The sequence below is a fragment of the Phalacrocorax aristotelis genome, chromosome 6, assembly GCF_949628215.1.
Source record: "Phalacrocorax aristotelis chromosome 6, bGulAri2.1, whole genome shotgun sequence".
Classification (NCBI taxonomy): domain Eukaryota; kingdom Metazoa; phylum Chordata; class Aves; order Suliformes; family Phalacrocoracidae; genus Phalacrocorax; species Phalacrocorax aristotelis.
In genome coordinates, this window is record NC_134281.1 from 35462046 (window position 1) to 35485092 (window position 23047).

Below are 23047 nucleotides of genomic sequence, written 5' to 3' on the forward strand. Positions count from 1 at the left end.
CAAGGGTTGGCCTCACAGAGAGGACAGGCTAAAGGATGACATCTGCTTTGAAAAGGGCAGCAAGTTTATCATGGATTCTATATCCTTACCCTCAATTATTCTCAGCATCTGTATACAATATAGAACAAAATCTTAAGATCCTAGGATCCTGGGATAAAGTAATTTTTTCCTCTTAATAGCAAAGGTCAGGTTACTCAAGGAGAAAGGGAAGTTTGTAAAGTCTTTTGAAAATCTGCATGTTAACTTGCAGCAGTTGCAAACCCTGTATATTAAAACATTTAAATTAGCTACCGCGTCTTTAGGAGCAGCAGGATTATGTGAGTCTAATAGCATTTTATCTGATGGGAAGACCAAATTACACATCCCAGCCCAGGGAAATCCACATAGAAAGTCAACAGCAGCAAACTTCATGTTCAGTAAAAACCACCCACTGTCAAGTGTAACAGAATAGGAGAGAAGTATACATTAGGACTGATTTTCTGGCTATGAAACATCACCTGAAGCTGACTTATAATGCAGTTTTGCCTGCAGGATGCAGATGGCATCAAGAGTGCAGTGAACTGGAACCTGCCTCAGTCGTGCTCTCTGAATAAATTCAAACTATTGCCAGAATTGTGTGTGCAGCACAGTAAACTACTGCTACACAAGAATGTCAAAGCCAAGCATTCTAGTCTTTTGCTGCCTGAAAGTAATATATCATCTCAAATACAAGGAACACAGCACAGGCTTATTACCAACAAAAGCAAAACACAACTTAGATATTTTTATTCCTAGCACATTGGGCACACAAAGACAGAAGAAAAGTTCTGATTTGGCTTAATCACTTCAATGAAAATTTGTTTGCAGAAATGAGAAATCCCTGGATGCTTGTTGCAGATGTTGGCTTGTAGGACCAGAAATCCACATCCATAATAATCTATGGTTTAAGTGCCACAGCACTGAAGCAGAAATTTACAAAGTGAAATTCTAGTCCTATTGAAGTTGATAAAGGCTTTGCTATTGATTTCCATAGGGCCAACACCACTCTTGCTCTAACAAATAATAAGCAGAATCATCTTTTAATGTATTTTTTTTTACTGCAATATACTGTAAGATATTGTACGCATGCTGCATTAAATGTAATTGGCAAACTTTGATACCAGGAGACATCTGTGCTTTGAAACAAATGGAGAAAGTAGTGAGAGGAAATGCTAGTGGCCTTCTAAATTTCCCAAGCTAATCAAACTTTAAACCATGCTTTCCTTAAGAACAGTAATTACATTCTTTCCCTAAAAAATGTCACTGTCCTTAATAAGCCGGCAGAGATGTATGTCATCACATCAAAGCGTCACTGACAGAATCTTCTAGGATGGGGATATATCCTGCTTAATCACTGCAAGTTGTGGGGACTCTGATCCTACCCACACAAGAGTGGAACGATCTGGAGCAGCATTTACAGGCCAAAGTAAATTGGAACGGATTTGTTTTCTCCAGTGAGTTACTTAATTACCTTTCAAATTAAGCTAGTTATTCAAGTAATTCTAGAAACAATCTCAAGGTCTGAATACTCCATGGCAAACCAGATGTGAGCTCTCAGAGAGAACTGTTTTAGCGCCAGACTTACAGAACTAGAGCAGCAGCCAGGTGCCTATCTCCCTGCTGACAGAGCACGTTATATCAACTAGCTTGAATTTTGCAGCCATGCTCCACTGGGGTTTTAGAACAGATCAAGCAGACTTGGTAGCAGAAATGCTAAAGGGCAGAAATCAAAGGTGTTGGCAGAGCAACAGACTCTGAATTCTGCCTCTCAAACTTGGGAGAAATGGGAGGAAGGTTCAATGCCAACTGGAGACTACAGTGTGCTTAAACTACTGGAGAGCTTAAACTACTGTACCCTTTTCACAGAAGTACAGCAGCTTGTGCTCGGTACCCACTGCACAGACCTCTCAGCTCTGACCATGTTCCCAAAACCAACCCAAAACAGCCCAACTCAGAGGCAGGCTGCAAAGACATAGCTCTGAGTCCTGGAGCATTTGGGGACAGCAGAGGTCCCAGGTGTGAATATATACTAGAGGGAATGCATATATTGTTACATTGCCACATGTCAGTTTCTGCAGTACTAAATGAACACTGAGAACAATGGCTTCCTAAAAGTTAAGCAGCAAGAAAAAACAAAATTTACAAGTTAACCTCTCAAGAAATAAATGGTGATGTTCCCTGCCTATGAGGGATGTTGGCTGCTGAGGCCTGGCAGATCTGGGAGACAACACTGCCTCAGTTCAAGAATTCTTTACTCACTGTCAGCTACATATTTCTTCTTGTTTAAAAATGACATTACAGATTCCCCTGGCAATAACAGAAAATTAATTTCTCTAGACTCCCAGAGTGAAAGCCCTGCTTCTTGTATGGACTCAGCTGATCCAAATACTACTTTATTTTCCTCTCTCCTGCTTAAAAAAAGAAAAAAATCAAACTCCAATTGTAAATACGCAGACATACAAGCCTTCCAAGGCAAGGAAAGAAAACAAAGTTGAAGAGAACATGAGAAATTCAGTCTTACAGGTACCAAGCATCACCAGAGGATAACTCAGTGCATGTGAGCTTTGTTCCGCAGCCTTGCACCTTCAGAGCCCTGGATGAGACCGACTATATGAGTGGCATGAGCAGCTCCAGCAAATTCCATTTTCTAGAAAATCCAAGGAACTCAGGGCACAGGTCCTCTAGTGCAAGTGAGAACTTGCAGAAAACACACAAAAAACATGTTGCATTTCAGCACATGCACCCAGGAGAGGTGCTGCGTTACATGACACTGCACACAGCAGAAAGCATGTGGACAGAGGATCCCAGAGACATCAGGTGGGAGGGATCTCTGGAGATCCATAGTCCCACCTCCCATTCGGAGCAGGACCATCCCCAATACCAGAACCATTCAATCCCTGGGACTCTTAACTGGATGATTCCTGTTCTTTTGTTTATGGCTGTTAACAGCTTATTAACTGCTTGGGAGCGTCTGCATGGCAAACAGCCAGAGAGGAGAACAAAACCAATCGTCTCCAGGCCTTGCCTTCTACCTTGTACAAGCCAGTAAGCAACACGAGTGAGCTGTCCTGGAACAGTGAGGAGGAAATCAGTTCCCCTCTCTCAGCTCCTAATCATCAGTGAAAAGGGAATTGTGGTCCAAAGAACATGAAGGCAGCAGTGCTCAGGAGAGGTGAAAGGGCACCTCCCTGGCTGAGGCCCTGCTGATGGCACCCCTCTGGCCCTGCAGGAGTCCTTTCTTCTGCACTCACAAAAGAATCCAAGCAAGTAATTTAAAAGTGCCTGGGGGCAGAGCTTGTCGCTAGATCAGGTTTGCCCTGTTAAAATAATAAAAGGTAATGCATAAAACTGCCTTCGATTTGAGGACATTTCATTCATAAAACAGAAATGCCAACAGCTTTGCTACCAAATAAACTTCATAGATGGTTTTAAAAAGTCCCCACACCTCTTCTTGCAATAGGGCAGAGCCAAGCTGTAGGGATTCCATGGCACAAGACACACTCTGTTTCCAAGGACAGCTCTGGAAGTCGAAATGAGAGCCTTCAAATTCCAGGTCATTAATCCAACAGCGTAAACGGAACCTATGTACCCGTATATGCGTTCAGGTGGACTACAGCAATGGCCGAAAGTGAAGAACTAGACAAATACTATTCTGCTTTTTGTTCTGAGTTTCCAGAAAAGCTTTATAATCAAGTCTCCACTCTCTTCTACTCATCCTCAGGATATGCAGAGCCTGGTGTCGGTTATATTTGTGTTGCTAGCTGAAAGAACAGCAGAACATGCCAAGCGTTTAATAACAAAATTCCAGCCTTGTGACACAACCCAGTAATCCCAAGACTGGAAACTAACCTCATATTTCTACTCAGCATAAAACTTGAATCCTAACAAGAACACCACTACTTTTATTTGCCTGAACCTTTCCTAAAGACACTTATCTCACAGATTAAGAAAGTTACCGTAGACCAGGCGTGTATTACCTATGTATGTATGGCATCTATAGATTGGTATAATTATGCCAACACAGAAACTGCTAAAACTAGTTATGCTCATTTGTATGCTCTAACAGGATCAGCTTGTGCAGTGGCAACAGTCCCCCCCACCTTGGGACCCCTCTCAGGATACTCCTATAATGAGGAATCAAATGAAGAGTTACAGGATCCTAGGAAAGCCATGGCTAGGAAAGTGAGATGCATTTAACAATTCTAATCTAATATCACAACTACAAAACAGCAAGGATGGAGGCTTAGCAAGCCAAGACCCCAGGTTCAGGCCAGGTAAAATATGCATTATAGACATGTCTAAGGAGTCATCAAGACCTCTGCAAAAGGGAGGGAATGAACTCTCCCAACCCCCAGTTGGTGTTTCAATCACTGTTTGCCTTGATCATTTCCATCATCAGAACCCAAGCAGCTTCTCACAACTACAGCTGTCCTGGCTTCAACACTGTTTAGGCTTGCAGTACAGAAATTGCCTTCGAACACCTGGAATTCCATGTTAAAACAGCTTTTACTGTCACTAACTGTGCTGCAGATGTGAGGATGTGCCTGACAAAGCTGTAGCACAAGCACAAAGCTGCAGCACAGCAGAATTGCTCATCTGTCTCAACTTACAAGTCACAAAACAGCAGGAAAATTGTGCTGCTGCACGTGGTCCTGTGCAGCTGCAATATGCAACATATAAAACTGCAAATGCAAGTGTTATGAGGGGAAGATAAAATAATACTATGTTAAGGTAGCAGAAATAATTTGAGCACAGGGTACATTTATTCCCATACCCAGAAGCACAAAAGGTTTATACACCTATTAAATAAATATTCAGTTAACTATCCCGATTACTGGACTGCTACCATGTGTAAGAGTTAACCACAGTGTTCATACAATTTTTTGCTCTCTTGCTGTGGCACTACAATTTTTACGGCCAAGCCCTTTTTTCCATTCTAACTGTGATGGACATATTTTGCAAAGACCACAATCTGGTCATATTACTGTAACGGATATACAGAAGCATCACTTATGAAGAAACAAATTTAGCTTCAACCTTGACTAGGTCATCTTCTGTATTACAAGGAAAGACAGTGTTAGAAACAGTCCTCTGGATACACATAAAAGGCCAGTATTGAACAAATACTACACTCACTCTGCGAAATGACACCACGTAGAACGTATCTTCCCTTCTGTGAATAGCTTCAAAAAAATCTTGATAGCTCCTTGGAGAGGCATAATACACTTGCAGCTCATTCCCTGAGTTCCTGCTAAGATAAAGAAGGGGGAAGGTAATTATTTTAGACAAGAAAGTTAACTTCAGTGAGACAACGACTTTAAAGACCTGCTTTTCAAAAGAACAGCAGCTTTTCACCCATTGAGAGAAGCATGAGGAACATTAAACACAAGTGAAGACAGTGAAACTACTGGGTAGTTTTTGAAAGTTCAAGGTGCTTTAGAGGTCCTGCTGCAGGAAACTTTTCCAGGCTTGATTTTATTCATGCTTTTGAGGCTGGCAAAAATTTTGATGGCTTGCTAGCTCATCAGGAAAAAAATAGTTTCAAGTCAACCTAACGTGTCTGAAAAACTGTGATGACTTCTGGAAATAGTTTTTAGCAAATTTTAGAATGAAATGTTATTCTGAAATAAAAAAAACCCAAAACATTTAATACATTTTTACTTCTTTTTACTGCTAAGGACCCAAACACTCAGACTGAAAGAAATGCAAAGTTAAACACAGAGCTTTTAATTTGCTGTCAAGTGACAACCCCACCTTCTCTCTCATCCACTATCTTTTTGGCATCAATTTGGTCAACTGAAAGATTTGCTCTTGGTTTTCAATTTAGACAGTGGAGCAAAAATAAGATATACACATAATTTTTCACAATTCTTGTCTCACATATACCAGACATGAGGAAAAGACACTCTGCCTAAACTATTCTAAGCAAAAACACTGGAAGTCATACAGTCGTGGTACTTATCCACTGTTTATCTTGGAAAGGTGAGAAATTCCCAGCATACATCACTATCATGCATACTTCCCCAATCCCATTCAAAAAAAACATATTTCATCAAATTGGAAAGCTGTACTTACACAAATCATTAGCTGGACCTTCAACCAGTCATTTTAATTCTTTCCCACTTTAATAGCATACTGTCTGTTTGCAGTATTTGTGGCAAAAACATTGATCAGGCTATCCCTTCCAAGCCATCTTCTGCTGACCCAGATTTTAAACTATCATGGCTGACTGAGATTATTTTGGTATGTTTCTAAAATATACATAACTACGCACCCAAAACAAAGCACAAATCTATCATCAAGTGATTTTCTTGAGCAGCAGTAATAGTAGACTGTCATTATCTCCTCTCTACTGCTAATACAGTCTTGTTGCAATCGAAGGACTGCAGCTGCCAAGCCAGTTGCCCTTTAACAGGATTGGGGGTGTAAGTCCTGGGGGATCAAGAGCAGGCAGCTCTACCCTATATATCCTCTTTAGCAGAGCCATGCAAGTGAGGAATCAGATCACATCCTTCACACACAGGAAACAAAGATCAGAGCTAATCTGAGCTTGATTACTCATTCATAAAAACACGTAGGCCCACCAAACCACCCCTGAGATTCAGCACTGAAGTTTTACTCTGATAAAAGGCATCATGCCCACGCACTGCTCAGTAAAACACATCCTGAAAACTTAGACAGGCCCCACAGATCCATTTGTTCGCCCACACTCCAGAAGATACAGCCAGACATAAAAACCAGCCTTTTATAACTCTAAGTCCAGCCATGGGAGAAAGTTGTTCCAAAGCAATTGGAAACCACTGGTGCTTTAAAAAGCTCTCTTGGGTCCATGGAACAAGTCTAATACTAGTCCCAGATTCCAAGTAATACGAGTGGATCACTGGTATTACACCATCATTACCTTTGGGCATTTAAGGGTACTCACTGTGGACTGCTCCATGAAAGGAAGGGAGGAACTTAAGATCTGAAAGCAGGTGCAAAGCTACCAGTTGTTTTAGTAATTTTTATCTTCCTCCTCTGCTTTGACTTCCCTGCAAAACTTCTCAATTCATCCATTTTCTTTTGTAATCCAGGACCAACATGACAATGTTTGTACCATCAGTGCTACAAAGATAAATCTAGATCCTGCTAATGTCCTCCTGTTCATGGATTCAGGTCACCAACAAGGGTGTTGAAGAATGTAAAGGTCGCTCATCTTCCAGCCACTGCACTGGTATTAAAAATTAAAAGCCCTGACTGTACGCTCCACAAAAAGGCACCTGTATCATTAATAAAAACTTCAGGGCCATCTACAAACATCTATGTTATGTACCGGAAAACCTACAAGCGGTTTAGGTTTTGGTTTTATACAGCTGTAGAGACACCACTAGCACATTAACAGTCCTCCAACGGCAATGCCTCAGGGGTAGCATCAGTGATAGCACTGAATAAACAGCACCTTTGCTGTCTTTCCAATCAATGAGGTACAAGCGCTGCAGAGAAGGACATGGTTTGCTGGCAGGGAAGCTGAACACAAGCCAGCAGGGCATCTGGGGGGCAACTGCATACTGGGCTGGCATTACAGTCAGGGCCTGGAGCGTAGGATGTACAAGGACAGACAGAGGACAGAGGGAAGTGGGCTTGTTCAGCCTGGAGAAGAGGCTGAGGGAGCTCTAGTTGCAATCTTCAGCTTCTTAATGGGGGTTACAGTGCAGATGGAGACAGTCTCTTCTAACAGAGACTCACAGTAAACCTGAAGTTAAACATATTTTGAGTAGGAAGTTGGACTGGAGATCTCCAGAGGTCCTTTACAACCTAAACCATCCTGTGACTCTATGATTTCATGGAGCATCTAATAGCTGATGGCTCTGGGAGGAACTGGAAGTCTGTTCTATGTTCTCAGCAGTTCCAGGACAGTCACAGCATGCAGCTGCCATGACTCACTGGTCCTGTTCATTTAAACATCATTCATCTGAAAAAACCCCACACTTCCTTCTGAGCACAGCAGATTACTCCATACAGAGCTGCATGATGTTGCAGACTGTTTCTAATAATCCAAATAATATTTTTCTAAGAATAATGCAAGTATGTATATAAAACTGCCTTATGCCATGAGGCTTGTTCATCCAGTCTCCAGTTAAAACAGACATCCTTCTTCTGCCTATAGAACTAAAAAGCTTTTTCATTTTTTCTTATTAGTCAAGAGATATCAAAATTTGGTGGTCTGGTTTCCATAACATTTCCCTGCAGCTTGCTATTTTCTCCCAGGCTGATCCTGCTTTCAAAGCCATAATGCAAACAGAAGGGCCCCAGCTGTCTTACTTTCAATGGTAACATTTCAGGTGTTCTCAACAAAAATCCCTTTTATACTCCATTCTGTTTCTGTACTCCTCTCTTTGGCACTTCACAGCAGAGATCCTTTTAAACACTGTCACAGAGAACTCAGGAGAGAGAATTTTTGTTTCCTTAACCTTTTCTCTCCAGTTCTTCCTGTACCTAGAGAAGAGGGACAGGGTAGGTATGCGGGAGGGAGGGCAGGGGCAATCGGGAAATTCCGTATTATTGTGTTCTAATAATCAGCAGGGAAAATCAGGAGATCAAGACAAACCATGCAAGGAAGATGTAATGATACTTTAACTTTGTCAAAATAATTTGGTGCTATATGTAATGACTTTATTCTTCAAGATAGTGAGAGAAACCTTTCTCTTACTGAACTCATGGCCCCTTGAAACTTTCTTACAAACTAAGGATGTTCCTCCACATAATCCCAAGACAATTCCCCCCTTTTTTTCCGCTTAAGATTCAAATCTGTTTAGGAAGGGATCCTTGAGACTGAAATAAAGATTTTCTTAAGACTTTTTGGTAGAAAGACCCCAGAAGACTGGTGCTGTGTCGCAGGGGTTTCTTTAAGTGTAGTTCGAATCATTAGAAGCAGGTATTTGCTAAGGGACAGAAATTAGGCCAATAAATGTAGCTAGCCCCTGGCCTAAGAATTGTGACAAGGTGAAAACTGCATTTTTACCAGCTGTTGGTGAAAAAATAGGTTATTAAGTAAAAAGCAAAAACAAAGTAGTTGTTCTGCCTTACCTGAGGCTGGTGTCTGTGTAAGGCATGGCCATTAGCTGGGAATCTGCCTTCTCACTGAAGGAGCTCTGAAAAAACAGGAGAAAACAAATAGGTAACAAAAACTCAAAACAATAACCATTTTCTTGGTTTGGCACTACATGAAACATGAATCACATCTGTAGCAGAGTCAATATATAATGGGGTGCAGAGGTTAACTAGTGCCCTGAACAATAAATGTACATTTTTTCACTTGTGAAATGTGAATAACTGAAATAGCAACCAGCAATCAAGCTGGAGCCAAAGAAAAAGCAAGTGTTCTAATACAGCCAAATTTGAAGTCGCACATCAGAGACAAAAAAGTGAAGCCGGCACCAAACACAACAGTTGCACATATTGTGTCATCCATGTGCAAAATTTGCTATCACTGATATCAGATTTGCAGAATTCTGCTGAGGTCACATTCAGTTTGTACCTCTGCCAAAATATACTACCTCCAATACACTTCTGCTGTTTGAAACACCAGAAATTCCCAAACTCACCCTACTTAAATGTTCTACCATTCTTCTTTGGAAAACAGTGAGAAGAGTCTTAAGTTTAATATTCAATATTTTTTCTCTAGAAAAACGTGGTAGACCCCACACTGTTAAGTTCAATTCCTTTTAAGGCTGTTATTAGCTCTTAATCAAGTGAAACACTTTGAACATTCATGGTCTTAATTTAATCTGCACTATAGGTATGCCATGTAGATGAAAGGCATTATAAAAAATGGGAAATAGGAGCAGGAGAACAAATCTCATAATTCTGTAGTCTTACCAAAAACATATGCCTCTAGCAAAAATCTGAAAAAAAAAAAGAAACGGAAATATTGCAGCAAAACCAATCAGCTGTGCCCCTTAAACATGAGCCAGATGAATGTGCTGTAAGTTGTATTTCTCTCCATTAACCAACTGTTTATCCGTACCCTTACACAGACTTACAGAGAAGTCATAAAAGTAATTTTGGAAATTTTGGAAAGAACTGACCATATTTTGATGACAGCTAAAAAAAATTAAAAGCTTTTAGCCTGAATCAAAGAGCAAGAATGGAAGAACTTTGACAACATAATAATCAACCAAACACAGCAATTTAAAATGTGAAGTGGTGGGTACCCTAATTACAGGCACCATTGCTACTTTTGTCTATAATGACACGTGCAGACAAGTAAAAGAGAATATTTTGTTACATTGTCTGAAATTATCTTGTCATGCTATTGACTCACCCGTATAAACCTGCCTACCTGCATGACCCGGGCTTTCTGCTGTTGGTTATTTGACAACCTTCTAGACCTTGTTCGTTCCACTTCATGTCTATGAACCCATCCTCGAAGTTCATGGTTCAGCCTAGAAAAACTCACAGTGTTAACAGATATTTCAAAGAACAGTTGGCAGAATTTTTTAATTTTAGAAAACAGTTTAACTAGCCACTATAAAATCACTGCAGACTACTACTCTTTTTACCATATGAAAACTTATTTTTTAATACCAAAGTAAGAAAATATAATTGCAAGATTAAATTTGTGAGGGAATTTGTAAGGAAATATCTATAAAATATTTGGATCATGGATGTTTCAATATAAAGCAGATACAGTACTTTCTTTTGCCCAGTGACCAGTAGTTCTGAAATTACTGGAAGGACTACTGAAACTTAAAATTAAAAGTTGATCAGTTCAAGATAAAATATTGGTTAAGGCTGCTAAAATCCGGCAAATAAATTTGAGAGAAAGAATGGACATAGCAGAATGGAGATAAGGTTAGTGACACACATATCTTTGGAAAAAGTGAAGCTAGGTGTTTTCTAACAGTGAATAAAGCACATCTGCAATGTCAGTTTAAGTCTGCTTGTATCAGAAGCTGAAGAGTAGAAGACTATCTTTTATGTATTTCAGATGGAACAGGCTTTTAGCTGGATTTGATTTCCCTATTATGAGTGTTTCTACTTATGAAGCGATTTCTCTTTCAAGTCATGAAAAACCTCCAGGCAACCAGAAAATTTTTATTCAGTAAATGATCAGTGGGAAAACTGAGTGAAAATCATTACTAAAAACATAAAAACATGACAATGATCTGCGTCAATCTCCTGCCCCCATGATAGCAGACATTGGACAGTGCAGGCACTGTCAGAGACCCTGGTCACATACTGGATGAACACTATGAATGGACAATAACACCATTCACATCTGTCCATCCAGTAGCACTCACCCAACACACTGTTTATATCTAAACTCCTAATAAAAGCTTAAATGCTCAGAAAAGGTTGTTTGCTCACCTCAGCGACTCTGTCCGGTTGATCAGGGGCTGACAGGGGGGCGGCGGTGGTGAAATATATAACAGTGGTTCTTCCGAGACTATCATCAGTGCTTTGTTATCAGATACAGAATGATCATACCTGGGGAAAAAAGAAGACGACATCAAGAAATCTCTTAAAACAGTTTTTCACAAGCCTTTGACCAAATCCAGAGAATAAGCACTACCATCAGCAAACCCCCAAAGGTTACAGCTGCTCCTATGGGACTTTTGAAACAGGTGAATAACAATTTCTAGCAAACATCGAATGGTATCAGTCAGTTCCCCAAAAGGGTCTGATAGCACTCAACACAGGGAAGACAGATGAGCATTAACAGATGTTGGATCTCTTCCCAAACAGGCCAGATATTGAAAAAAAAATTAAGCCTGTAAAATATTCCTCATAATATGAAAACTATGAGATCTCTGCAGAGGCAACTTTCTCCTTCATTCCAGAGCCGTGCAAGATTTGCTACAGAAATGCTAAATTTATTAGCCGTTAAAACCATGCAGATGTAAAGACCATGAGCTATATGACAATGGAGCAGCCACAAACTATATTACAACTGAGTGGAGAGGATTTACATCTTCAACAGTCTCCAGAAGTGAGCTTGACTTTGATAAAAAGAGAAAAAGAGCACGTATTTCAATACGAAAATCCACAGCACTCTCAGCAACAAAACGAAGACTAATATTCCTTTCTCCTGGTTATCTGTACTTCCTGAGAGGTTAACTACTTATCACAAAATACCTAACATAAGTTCCTCTCTTGACAGGGTATCAATATACCAGCCTTAGTCCTCTTGGTTTTGATAGAGACTTGTAGCTCCTCACCTCAACTTCTTTCTGAAAAATCAGGTATAAGAGCTTATTAAAGCCTTATTTACATTCCCCTCCCTTTCCTAGCTTTCTCGCCATCTTCACGTCTGCTTCTCCTGTTTACTGCATCTAGAGCTGATAAAGAAGAATATGCAGCAAAGAGCTCACAGCTTGCCAAAAAACAGGGTGAAAGGGTGAAAGAAAATGAGAAGGTACAGGCACTAGCATATCCTCCTAAAACAACCACTCTACTACTACGTTGCATAAGTCATGTCTGAAATGTGCCACATAGGACAGAGCCCTCACCATGGCTACAGCATTAAAACGCTCTTGATTTATTGCCTTCTTTCTGCATGGCAAAATACATTAGGGCTTTCTGCACATCTGTGCCTGGCTTTGTTCAACCAGCCAAAACACTCTACTGGAAAGGGACAATCCGATAGGATAAATCTTGTAAGGGGAAAACATGAGCTGGATTAGCCAGACTTCAATCTGGAGACAATTATGTGTTCACTTATGCACTGAATGCTAGAGATCTAGGGAGCTTGAAAGCAACTATATAATAAGGATGGACTGACAGTTTTCTAAAAAAGTACAGTGCTAAGCTCGGAGTATGTTCTTAATTGTGAACTTCTCGAGTCTTCTCTTGAGCAACTAAGAAAATAAATACTCCAGCTTGAAAAGTAAGAAGAGATAGACAATATGACAAAAACCATAACTATGCAAGCTAAAATAAAGATCAGGGAAAAAAGAAGACAGATGAAGAACTGAATAAGGTCATAAAGATCTCCATGATATACACTTGCTTATATGCTCTCTTCCGCCACACTGTCCCTAGCACCATACAACATAGCCAAGGGTACACTTCTGAAGCTCTATGTATTTGGTGATCTTAGAGATATTCATTTGAAAAGCAACCTGGTAAACTTTGTTAAATAATAAAAAGTAGAAGAGGTCAGCTTTCAAAACACTATGTTTGTAAACTCAGTTGCTCTACAAGAGCAGCAACAGCAATGGCCAAAAAGGTTAGCAAATGGAAGGCCAGTGAGGTCTAAAAGCACCATTGCCCTGTATGACTTAAAAAATGTTCAAGGTTTTAATCTCACCTATTACTCTTTTCAGGAATAATGTCCTCAGGTATTTTCTGAGCTGTGCTGGACTCCTGGCTGGCTGAGAACTCCAGAAGATTTCTGGTCCGGTGGCTGGAACTCACAGTGGAATCAACTCCATTGGGATCTTTTTCGAATACACTGGAAAACGTAATAACCATAGCAAAACATATCACATATATAAAAGGTCTGCAAGACACTTTACTGTAAGGTGTGAAATACTCAGGTGGAAAAGTCTCTGGCTCCTGCCATGTTACATAGATAAGGTTCACATCATATCTAATGCAAAAACGTGATATCTTGTGTCATTATATTACTGTCATTCAAAGCATCAATAGACAGAAAAGCAAGTCTGTTCTCTTTTTCACTTTTAATTGTTTGAAGGATTTTGATGCCCTGGTTTTCCCGTTCCCCCATAAGCTTCACCTGATGAAACTGAGATCAATCTGTTTGTAACCTAGACCTGTAGGCATAAGAAAATTACCTGTATTCAAATCAAAGTAGCCCTGAACTTTAACCTTCATCAGCCTCAAAGCACAATTGACATAGTTTATATGAATACAATATGTAAGGAAAATATAGCTACCAAATTCTGTGCAGATGCAAGCCTGGAATACTATGCCAGACATCTAACAAAACTGTACACAAACTTACATATGTTCAGTTCTACTTGGATTTAGAAATACTGGCGGGGCTGAGAACCCCATCTACATAGCTGCAGCAACAGATACCCTTTCGTTCTGGTCTGTCTTGCCCTGATTGAAGGATCTTCCCCTGGGGGCTGCTCAGCCAGCCAGCCATGCAGCATAGGAATGTCTGTGTGCTGCTCTCCATGCAAAGCAACATAGCAGCGTTTCACATGTGAGCTAGAAAAATGACCAGACAACTGCTATACAAGATCGACTGCATCCTAGTTCAGAAGGGTGATTTACAAGTGAGAAATCCTGAAAGCACAAAAGCAATACTTCGAGATATCCTCTCCAGAGGCTAGCTTTACTCTTCAGTAAACATGGCTGCTTCCTGAAACACGTATATTTATAAAATCAAGTCCTAACCTTCTTAGCTGACAACAGCACAGCATCACCAGCAGCAACACAGTGAAAACACGAAAATACAAGACCCCAGCATGCCAATAAGATCTTTGCTATGCATGTTGATCACTCATTACAGAGTACATTCTAATTCAAGCCCCACCTCTCCTGTGTAGCAGAGTATAAACTCTGCAGGGGAAGATCTCATTTTCCAATTTGTTACATGGCATCACTTTGTAACAGGCAACGAATACAAATGATAATAACAGAGGAAGGCAAGAACTAGCAAGGAGAGTAGATCAAATACTCAACAACGTAGCAGAAGGCACATAGACATAATTGCCTAGCAATCCCCTCTCTTTTGCCAACACATTTGCGCTCCTGTTAGCCGTAGCCCAGGTCTACCCGTGAGCAATTTTGTCCCATTCTGCAGAACTGTCGGAGCCAGGGCAATCCCAGATCCAGGCTGATGTTGCTTGGACTGCCTCTTCTCCTTCAGGTTTTGAAGCAGCAGCACAGAATCAGGGCAGCAGAAATGATACAGGCTCTGTTTGCACTAGTGACAGTGGGCAGAAAAGTACAGACAGCTTCCTTACTGTATATGTACACTAGCATCCCAATGTCTCATTGCTTCTAATGCATAGCATGGAAAGCTGGATGGTTTATTCACAGCTTCATCCACCAGGCAACACCAGGCTATACAATTTCGCAGAAATTATCTCCACTATCTACTGTATTTTTGGAGATCCTGTTTCCTCTCTTCCAATGAAACCGTCAGCACAGCTGGCAGCATCTCAAGTCCAGAACCAGAGCTCAAAACAAAGGCTGAGGCTTAAAGGAATGCCACATGTTCCTACTGGAAGTCACTCATCTGTGAACTGTCTCGTCTCTACCTAATTTGTAGCCACAACAGCTAAAAGTATTTGGAACTTTCTTTGTGAAACCAAGAATATCCATCAGAAAGTTGTAACTCTCCTGCAAACTTTCTCCACAGCCATCCAGTGTTTTGATGGACCTAACGGGTCTGGTGCTTTATCCTATCCTACTTCTCTCCTTTCCTGTTCAAAATGACACATCAAAGCAGAGAAACTTTACATGTAATTATTTAGTTAAAGCGGACAAAAACCTAATCAGTAGAATTTTAATAAATCTGCATTTTTCCTCATGGTTCTTCCTATTTGCCTCATTCCGCAAAGGCTATTCTTGTTATTTCAGGTTCCAGCTTGGCAAGGTGACTACTCTGAAGTGAAGTGCCATATGCAACACGTTTCTGCTCCACCCTTAACTCTGAAATCCAAACCAAGTCCATCAAGGACAAAGATAAGCACTGCTCTGCAATCACAGCTAATTTTCAGTTTTGGTAATTTAGTTGTTTTAGCTGTACAGCCACTCAAAACCACACACAACTCATTTTATTACATCAGCTTTAATAGAGAGGAAATGTTTATTTTCACTCTTGTCATGCTTAAAACACCTTAATCTTTTAATAAAAAATAAAACTTCACTTTTGGCAGCAGCTAAATATGGGATGTTTCAACCTGAACAAAGATATCTTCAGCAGAAAAAGACAAAGAAGGAAGCAAACAGAGTATGTTTTGCCATTCTTACAGACATAAACCATGGCTCTCACTTCTGAGGACATGGGCACCAACTTGACGACAAAACATGGTATTTTTTATCGTATTGATTCCAATGCCCCTTCCTTTATCAGGAATGTTATTTTCAACAAAATGCTTTGTTTGAAGCAGGACTAGCAGCAATTTCTGCCTTAAGCTACATGGGCTACATTTGCCTCCCCTTTCCCATTCATTTTTTCAGGACCTTGAAGATGATCAAAAGCTTCCTTCTCAAACTCTCAAATACATTAAAAAAAAAAATAATCCCCTTCCTTGCTCCTTTGGTTTGTGGCAATGACCCAAAACCAAAATAACTTTCATTTCCGATAAGGAAAAACTCCACAACTTGAAATACTGCCCTGCTTCCACCTTCTAGTTACTTGGGGAGTTTTGTTAGTTTTTCCCCATCTGAACAGAAGATGTTCTGTTCTATCATTTCTTCCCCTTCTTTTCTCCCACAAGGGATCACTTGTGGAGTTTGTCTGTAAACAGGGCTCCATCTTCAGGTAATAGATAGGAGAGGACAGGTAGGTAATGTTCTATATCCTCTGACTTGTCATTCTCAAAGACCTTTCCTTCCCAACTGGGTACAGAAGAGTATGACACAGGATATCAGAAATATTCCTCCTTTGACAACTCAAATTTACACAGGGGGAAAAGCATGACTTAGGACCAAGGAATCCCTTTAGCAGGTGGGATGAAGGACAGAACTCTCCTGCAGAGCTACATCTGGAAATGCCAGCCCACCTGAGGCATACTGGGCTTTACAAGTGCTAGGCAGAACAGCAACAATACAATCTGGAAAAGAAGGGGTCTACAGAGCAGATCCCAACACCATGACACTGAAGATGAAGTCAGTATTGAGCGTTTAAAAGCATTAGGTAGAATAGGCTAGAAACAGTGAAAAAGGAAAGTAGATGATCCCATTCAGAGGGAAAAAAAACTTCTGAAAAACAGTATTTTCAGCTAAGATATCAATAGTTGCTTAAAAAATGTTTTAATATGACAGATGGTAAAAGCATGGAAAATGTTTTCATTCTGTTGGGCTACAAGATGAGAATTTGGAAAAGAAAGAGTACTTTGGCATATCTGTCCTGAGGAAGTACTACTATTTGCAGGAATTGAGTTACTGCCCCACATTAAAAGTCAAGAAAGATTGAAGCTGAGAAATGGCTTTACTGGACAAGACTATAAAAGTTGGAAGCTGGAACCTTTTCTGTTTGGTCACACTTACACACCTGGGTTCTACCAGGCCTTTGCAGCCTTTATTTGGACATCCCAGACACAGAGAGCATTAAAGGGTTTTCACACAGCCGCAAACACCCTGTCCAAGCTGGCTGAGCTATTGGCTTGTTTAAGATGCAATACCAGATCCAAAGGAAAAAAGAAAGAAACACTAAATACTTCATGCAGATGTTTGTTCAGAAGTGTAGATAAATTTGATTATAGGAGGGAAAGAAAAGCAACAATCCTGTCATGGTTTCTCCAGGCATTCAATGGCACCTGATATTTTAGCTGTATTTTTACTTCTTTGGTTTGAATGTCAGTTTGATAAATGCGAAAGCAAGGCTTGCCAGGAGCCCGAACTAAATTTCATTTGTACTTCTGGCTGAACAAACCCCCTGCACTTCAAGTTTTGAAGACCGACATTTAAGTCGTACGGTAACTTGTAGACAAAAGCCAATAGTGATATCATAACAAAGAGTTTTCTGGGGACAGAACCATCCCTGAATATGAACTGGGATGTTTCCAATGGGCTAAAGTTGACATTGCAAGGAGACACCAACCGAGGACCTTGTCCTCTTCCTAACTGATTCCAGACGAGGCTGCCACAGTGCCAAACACTCTCTGGAAAGTATTTCTTGTTTCTTATTCCTGATGAGGGCACCATCTGCCGACAGCAAGGCATTACCTTCTCCTGCCAGGCTGCTCCAGAGCTACCCTCTGCAAGTGCTGGGCCGGTGAGAGGAGCCCAGCCTCTTTCCTCTGCTGGGAAGAATGAGGAAAGCAACCCCAACTGGAGGGACGGTATCTGTTTTTCTTGTTTTGCTTTCTTTAAAAAGAAATTTGGTTTTAATAAAACTGTTAGAAAAGAAAGGAAGAAAGCAAGTATCAACACCCAGAGCATTTATTTTTGCTTAGAAAACTACATACAGTTATTTGGAAGTGGGCTGGCCTTTATTGCCAGGGCTGGGGCAGGCTACAGTGTTCATTCAGGGCAAAAACTTTATTTCATTCCCAGCCTGGCAGATGAACGTATGGAGAAAAGGGCAAGTTACCAGCGAGTGCACCTGGCATTCCATGCAGGCTCTGCAACTGCACCAGCAGCAGCAGGACAAGGCAAGCAAGCACAGCCAGGCCAAGGCACAATTCTGCCAGGGTGAACATGTGGCTGTGATCAGTAAAGAAAGGAGGAAGGAATCACTTTCTGCTCCTGCAGTTGTAGTTTGTAAGGAAATCAAGGCTGTTCCATTTTATTCAAGCACCAGTCCATCAAGACAGGTTCTGAAAGGTCTGGAACCTGAATCCAAGTTCAAATTATTCAACCTCTCCTCCTCTCAATTTCTCTCTCTCTCTTAAAGGAGAAACTACAACACAAGATCAGAGATGTGCTACAGTTTCCTAGCTTTGGGCCACGTCCAACACAAATGCACACTCAAATCAGCACTGAAATGGATTCTTTCAGTGTCACAAACATTAAAGTAAGTTTCCCATATTCAAAGTGTTAAGAGCCACAAATGTCTTCCAGAGCTTCTGCTGATTTTGCTAAAAAACTCAGAGGGCTCCGTATTTCCTTGGCAGCCAGGAGGAGCTGGCTAACATGGCACAATTGCAGGCCTCTTGCACTCATCTAATAGTTTTCTCTTCACATTTCACCAGTTCCCCTCTACTAGTGTGTAAGAAATTAATAGCCCTTTGATTACCATGATTTGTATGTATGTTTGTTAGCATACTTCAGGTACACACCACATTTAAGCCTATTAACCTTCTGAAGATAAATGGAAGGCTATTGAGGCTTGCAAAAAGCAGAGAAACAATCCTCCTTTATCCTTCACCAAGTGCAAGAAAGCCCAGGATTGGATGAACTGAGAGTAAGAAACACCCTGTTGTACAGCCCACAGTTTGTGGTTCTCTGTTCTCATAACATCTTTTAAAGATGCTTCAGCAGTTGGCGCAAGTTTAGACAACACTATCCAACCTGCAGCTGAAGGAAATCACGGGCCACAGGTACAGTGTTCAATGCTTACAGTTCAGGTCCACTCCCAGATCAGGCACTAGGTCAGCTGGAAGGTGGCAAGGGCCAAGCAAGGAGCCTGGCTGGGGAGTTCCTCCTCCATTACACTGCAAGACATCGGTGGTTTCAACTAACCTGCCCAGCTTAGCACAGGAATGGTGTGAAGAAAGAGCACACATACAATCAGGAAAAACTGTTAAGGCAACAGGAAAAACAAAAAAAACATTTTGTGTTTCAATTGCTAGTCATTGCCCTTCATTTTAGGCAGGTGCCAGACACATGGCTTTAGTCTGCTTAGAACGTATTACTCAAGCGGACATTTGGGGTGTTTTCAAACATGCCACGATGCTACTCAACCTCACAATTGAGCTCACCTCCTAGGACACCACTGTGGTGTGATCCAGACCATACTGAGACCTTGGCCTAGGACTGGCTGCTGTGGGTGAGATCTGAACTAGTAAACATGAGCACACAACATACAGCTCAAACATCTCTGCAAGAACACAACACTTGCTGCATGTGATACTATGGTAGCAAGATTAGCTCCTTTGCCCACACAGCAAAAACTCCCTTTAAGGGAACTACAAAATTATTTCTCTAGCTTTCTGACATCCCACCACCAAAGTATTCCTAGGCTCCTGCTTGCCTGTGCTGGTTTTGGCTGGGATAGAGTTAATTTTCTTCACAGTATGGGGTTATGTTTTGGATTTGTGCTAAACACAGCATTGATAATACAAGGATGTTTTAGTTGTTGCTAAGTAGTGTTTACACAGAGTCAAGGACTTCTTCAGCTTCCCGTGCTCTGCCGGGTGCACAACAAGTTGGGAGGGGACACAGCTGGGACAGCTGACCCAGCTGACCAAAGGGATATTCCATGCCAGATTACATCATGCTCAGTATATAGAGCTGGAGGAAGAGAAAGGAAGGGGGTATGTTCGGAGCGATGGCGTTTGTCTTCCCAAGTAACTGTTACGTGTGATGGAGCCCTGCTTTCCTGGGGATGGCTGAACACCTGCCGGCCCATGGGAAAAGGTGAATGAATTCCTTGTTTTGCTTTGCTTGCGTTCACGGCTTTTGCTTTACCTATTAAACTCTCTATCTCAATCTGCGAGTTTTCTCACTTTTACTCCTCTGATTCTCTCCCCCATCCCACTGGTGGGGAGTGAGCGAGCAGTTGGGTGATGCTTAGTTCCTGGCTGGGGTTAAACCACAACACTGCCTTAAGACAGGTCTGTTTCTTTAATCAAGGAGTCCTGCATTAAGGCTCAAACAATAGCAAACTTGTACAAAAACACTGCTGAATGCACCAAAGCTCAGAATAATCCTTCTCTCCCACATACCAACTCAAGATTTCTCAGCTCACGCAAGGCCTCTAGACCGTACTGATGCCAATACAGGTGTGCTTAATGGATGGTGCTTTCAGCAGCCCAGACCACACATGCTCCAAAAGCTCAGCAGGCTACATTAGTACTGACTAGAAGCCTGCAGACTAGGTCAGATACTAATCTTGGTGCTGGTGAGAGACTTGTGTTTTGCTTACTTCATGTTTACAAGCAGCAGATCATGGCAGCACACAGCTGAACAACCCTTGGGTTATTTACTCATTTTTAGTAAAGGATGATTAATCTTACCACTTCTGGGTTTCTTTCCTAATGTTTGTGCTACGAATCTAAGAAATGGGACACACCCTAAGTCTTTGAATAGTCAAAAATCACTGCTTCTCCAATTGTTGCAGTCTACGACAACAGCAGAAAAATCCTGCTTCTCAGCTACCCACGCTGGTGTCTTTATTTGCAGATTGCTCAGTAGATCTAAATTTTTAATAGATTACTTAGTTTCCAGGATAGTCCTGGAAAGTAGAGGAAACACCATCAGGACACTCTGGAGAGGAGCTGCAGTGAAGTCTCTACAAAAGGCCAGCAATTCTAGCACAGCTGCTGTAGGTCAACAGGACACAGGAGGTTTTCAAGCACCAGTTTTACTCAGCTCCATCAATCACCACCTCAGTCATCCTCCACCACAAATACAGCTTAAGAATTTTTGGTTACATCACCAAGTCTGTTTTCCAGTTTGAAAGGGGTTCCAGCCATACAGAGATGGCCAACTTGTAAGAAAAAAAACCCCAAAATTAATAAAAACAAATCACACCACCTTCTCAAACACCCTGTTCCAATTCTTTGCAGATCCGCCTTTCCTCTCTCCAACTTCATATTTTTCTTTGTTTTCTGTCCACTAAATATGTGAAATGGTAGTTAGGACACATTCTGTCTGGCTGACATCTTTATAAACGCTCCAAGACTGTTGTTAGACGATTACCACCATGTAAGCTTGAGCAGATTGATTAGGGGAAAAAAAAATAACTACTTGGACATTTTTCATGGCCAAGAAAATAATGACAGGGCCACTAGCAAGCGCCTCACTTACCTGCTTTGCTACTACTGCCCCAAGAAGAAAAGATGCAGAAACATTTATCTTTTGCATCTTCTGTGATCCTTCTCCTTTCCCTACTTTTCATACATTAGTTGGGTTAGTTTCCTGCACATATTTTACTATCACATGTAGGACTTAATGAAAAAAAACAAACACACAAGACAATTTACATTCACGTGGGAACAGGGAAGAGAAACATAAGAAAAAGAGTCCCAAAATAAATACAGGTATTGTTCAGGCTAGAGTGTGTGCTTGGTTTCCATTTGTTTCAACATTGTTTGTGCTTAAGACATTTGTAGATCTGGTTGGTACCCAGGCACAGTAACACAAATATGGAAATTAATAAAGGAAAAAAAAGTATCCAGGAACTGTAACACTCTCAAAATCTTCAGATTTCATGTTGTAGGTGATAAAAAAAACCAAAGCTAATTAGATATTTCTTAATGCCAGAAGTCAGCAGTCTTTCAGGGGTGCCATGCCAGCTGAGAATGCAGCCGCGCTGACCGAGACACTGGCTCTTACAGAAGGTAAATGCTAAGGCAGGAGACACTGCCTCCCACAGATACCTGCCTCCAGATGTCGTGGTTCCAGCTCCCAACCCTGCCACATGCCAAGGTTTGTATGCTCACTGCCTTTTGTGCAAACACGGTGGGTTGCCAATTCCTGTCTTTCACCTCATGGTATGTAAGACCGGGGGCAACAGGGTGACCTCTTCAAGGAATTAAATCAAAATGTACCCTTTTCCCTTCATACACCTCACCAATCATTCTTAAATAATAATAAAATGAAATTTTTATAGATGTTAAATCCAAATACAAATCATTCACAAAGATTAGAGAATAGTTCATTGACACACAGATGGAAAATTCCTGGACACCTTTCTTCTAATATAAAGCAAAGAGAAGAAATAGAAACTTATACTAATAGAATTTCTGCTAAATCACTTCTGCTTTTAATAACTGAAAGTCTCAGTTTTCTATACAAATATCAACAAACCCAAAAGAGTTTAGTAACATAGTACAATATAAGGCAAAGTTACCATTAACTCAATACAAGCCACTTTCATGACCAGAAAGCATTCAATTCACATTTCTATTCAATTTATATTTAATTCAACTTATATTTTTTATCAGAGATAACATGGTGCCATTTCCAAGACTTGAAGGATATTCTGAAAAGCTTGTTGGCAATTAAACAGACTGGACTAGACTCTCCTCCGAATATTTTGGAACAGATTTCTTGAGTCAATACTCCACCTTCCCTACCAGACTTTCAGCCTCACTCCCATATTTCCATGTTCAATGTTACAGATTACCCATACACAGAGTATATTTGTCAGCATGAAAAAATGTGTCAGTAGAATAATTTTATCTGCTAAACTTGTTTGCCAAGGGCTGCCACATCCTGGGCTGCTTCTCAAAAT

The 23047-nt window shown here is 40.9% G+C and overlaps 1 protein-coding gene across 2 annotated transcripts in view; it reads right to left on the reverse strand.

Moving 5' to 3' along the window:
- ATF6 (activating transcription factor 6) overlaps window positions 1-23047 on the reverse strand; it is an 84120-nt gene that overhangs the window by 43920 nt on the left and 17153 nt on the right. The window contains exons 10-14 of one of the 2 annotated variants that reach the window (XM_075097178.1): window positions 13310-13453; window positions 11368-11487; window positions 10340-10442; window positions 9085-9149; window positions 5155-5266 (exon numbers count right to left, since the gene is read on the reverse strand). In XM_075097178.1, coding sequence (XP_074953279.1) covers window positions 5155-5266; window positions 9085-9149; window positions 10340-10442; window positions 11368-11487; window positions 13310-13453 — 544 coding nt within the window. Of the gene's footprint in view, window positions 1-5154; window positions 5270-9084; window positions 9150-10339; window positions 10443-11367; window positions 11488-13309; window positions 13454-23047 lie in introns of both variants that reach the window. The other variant, XM_075097177.1, reaches the window with a different exon arrangement.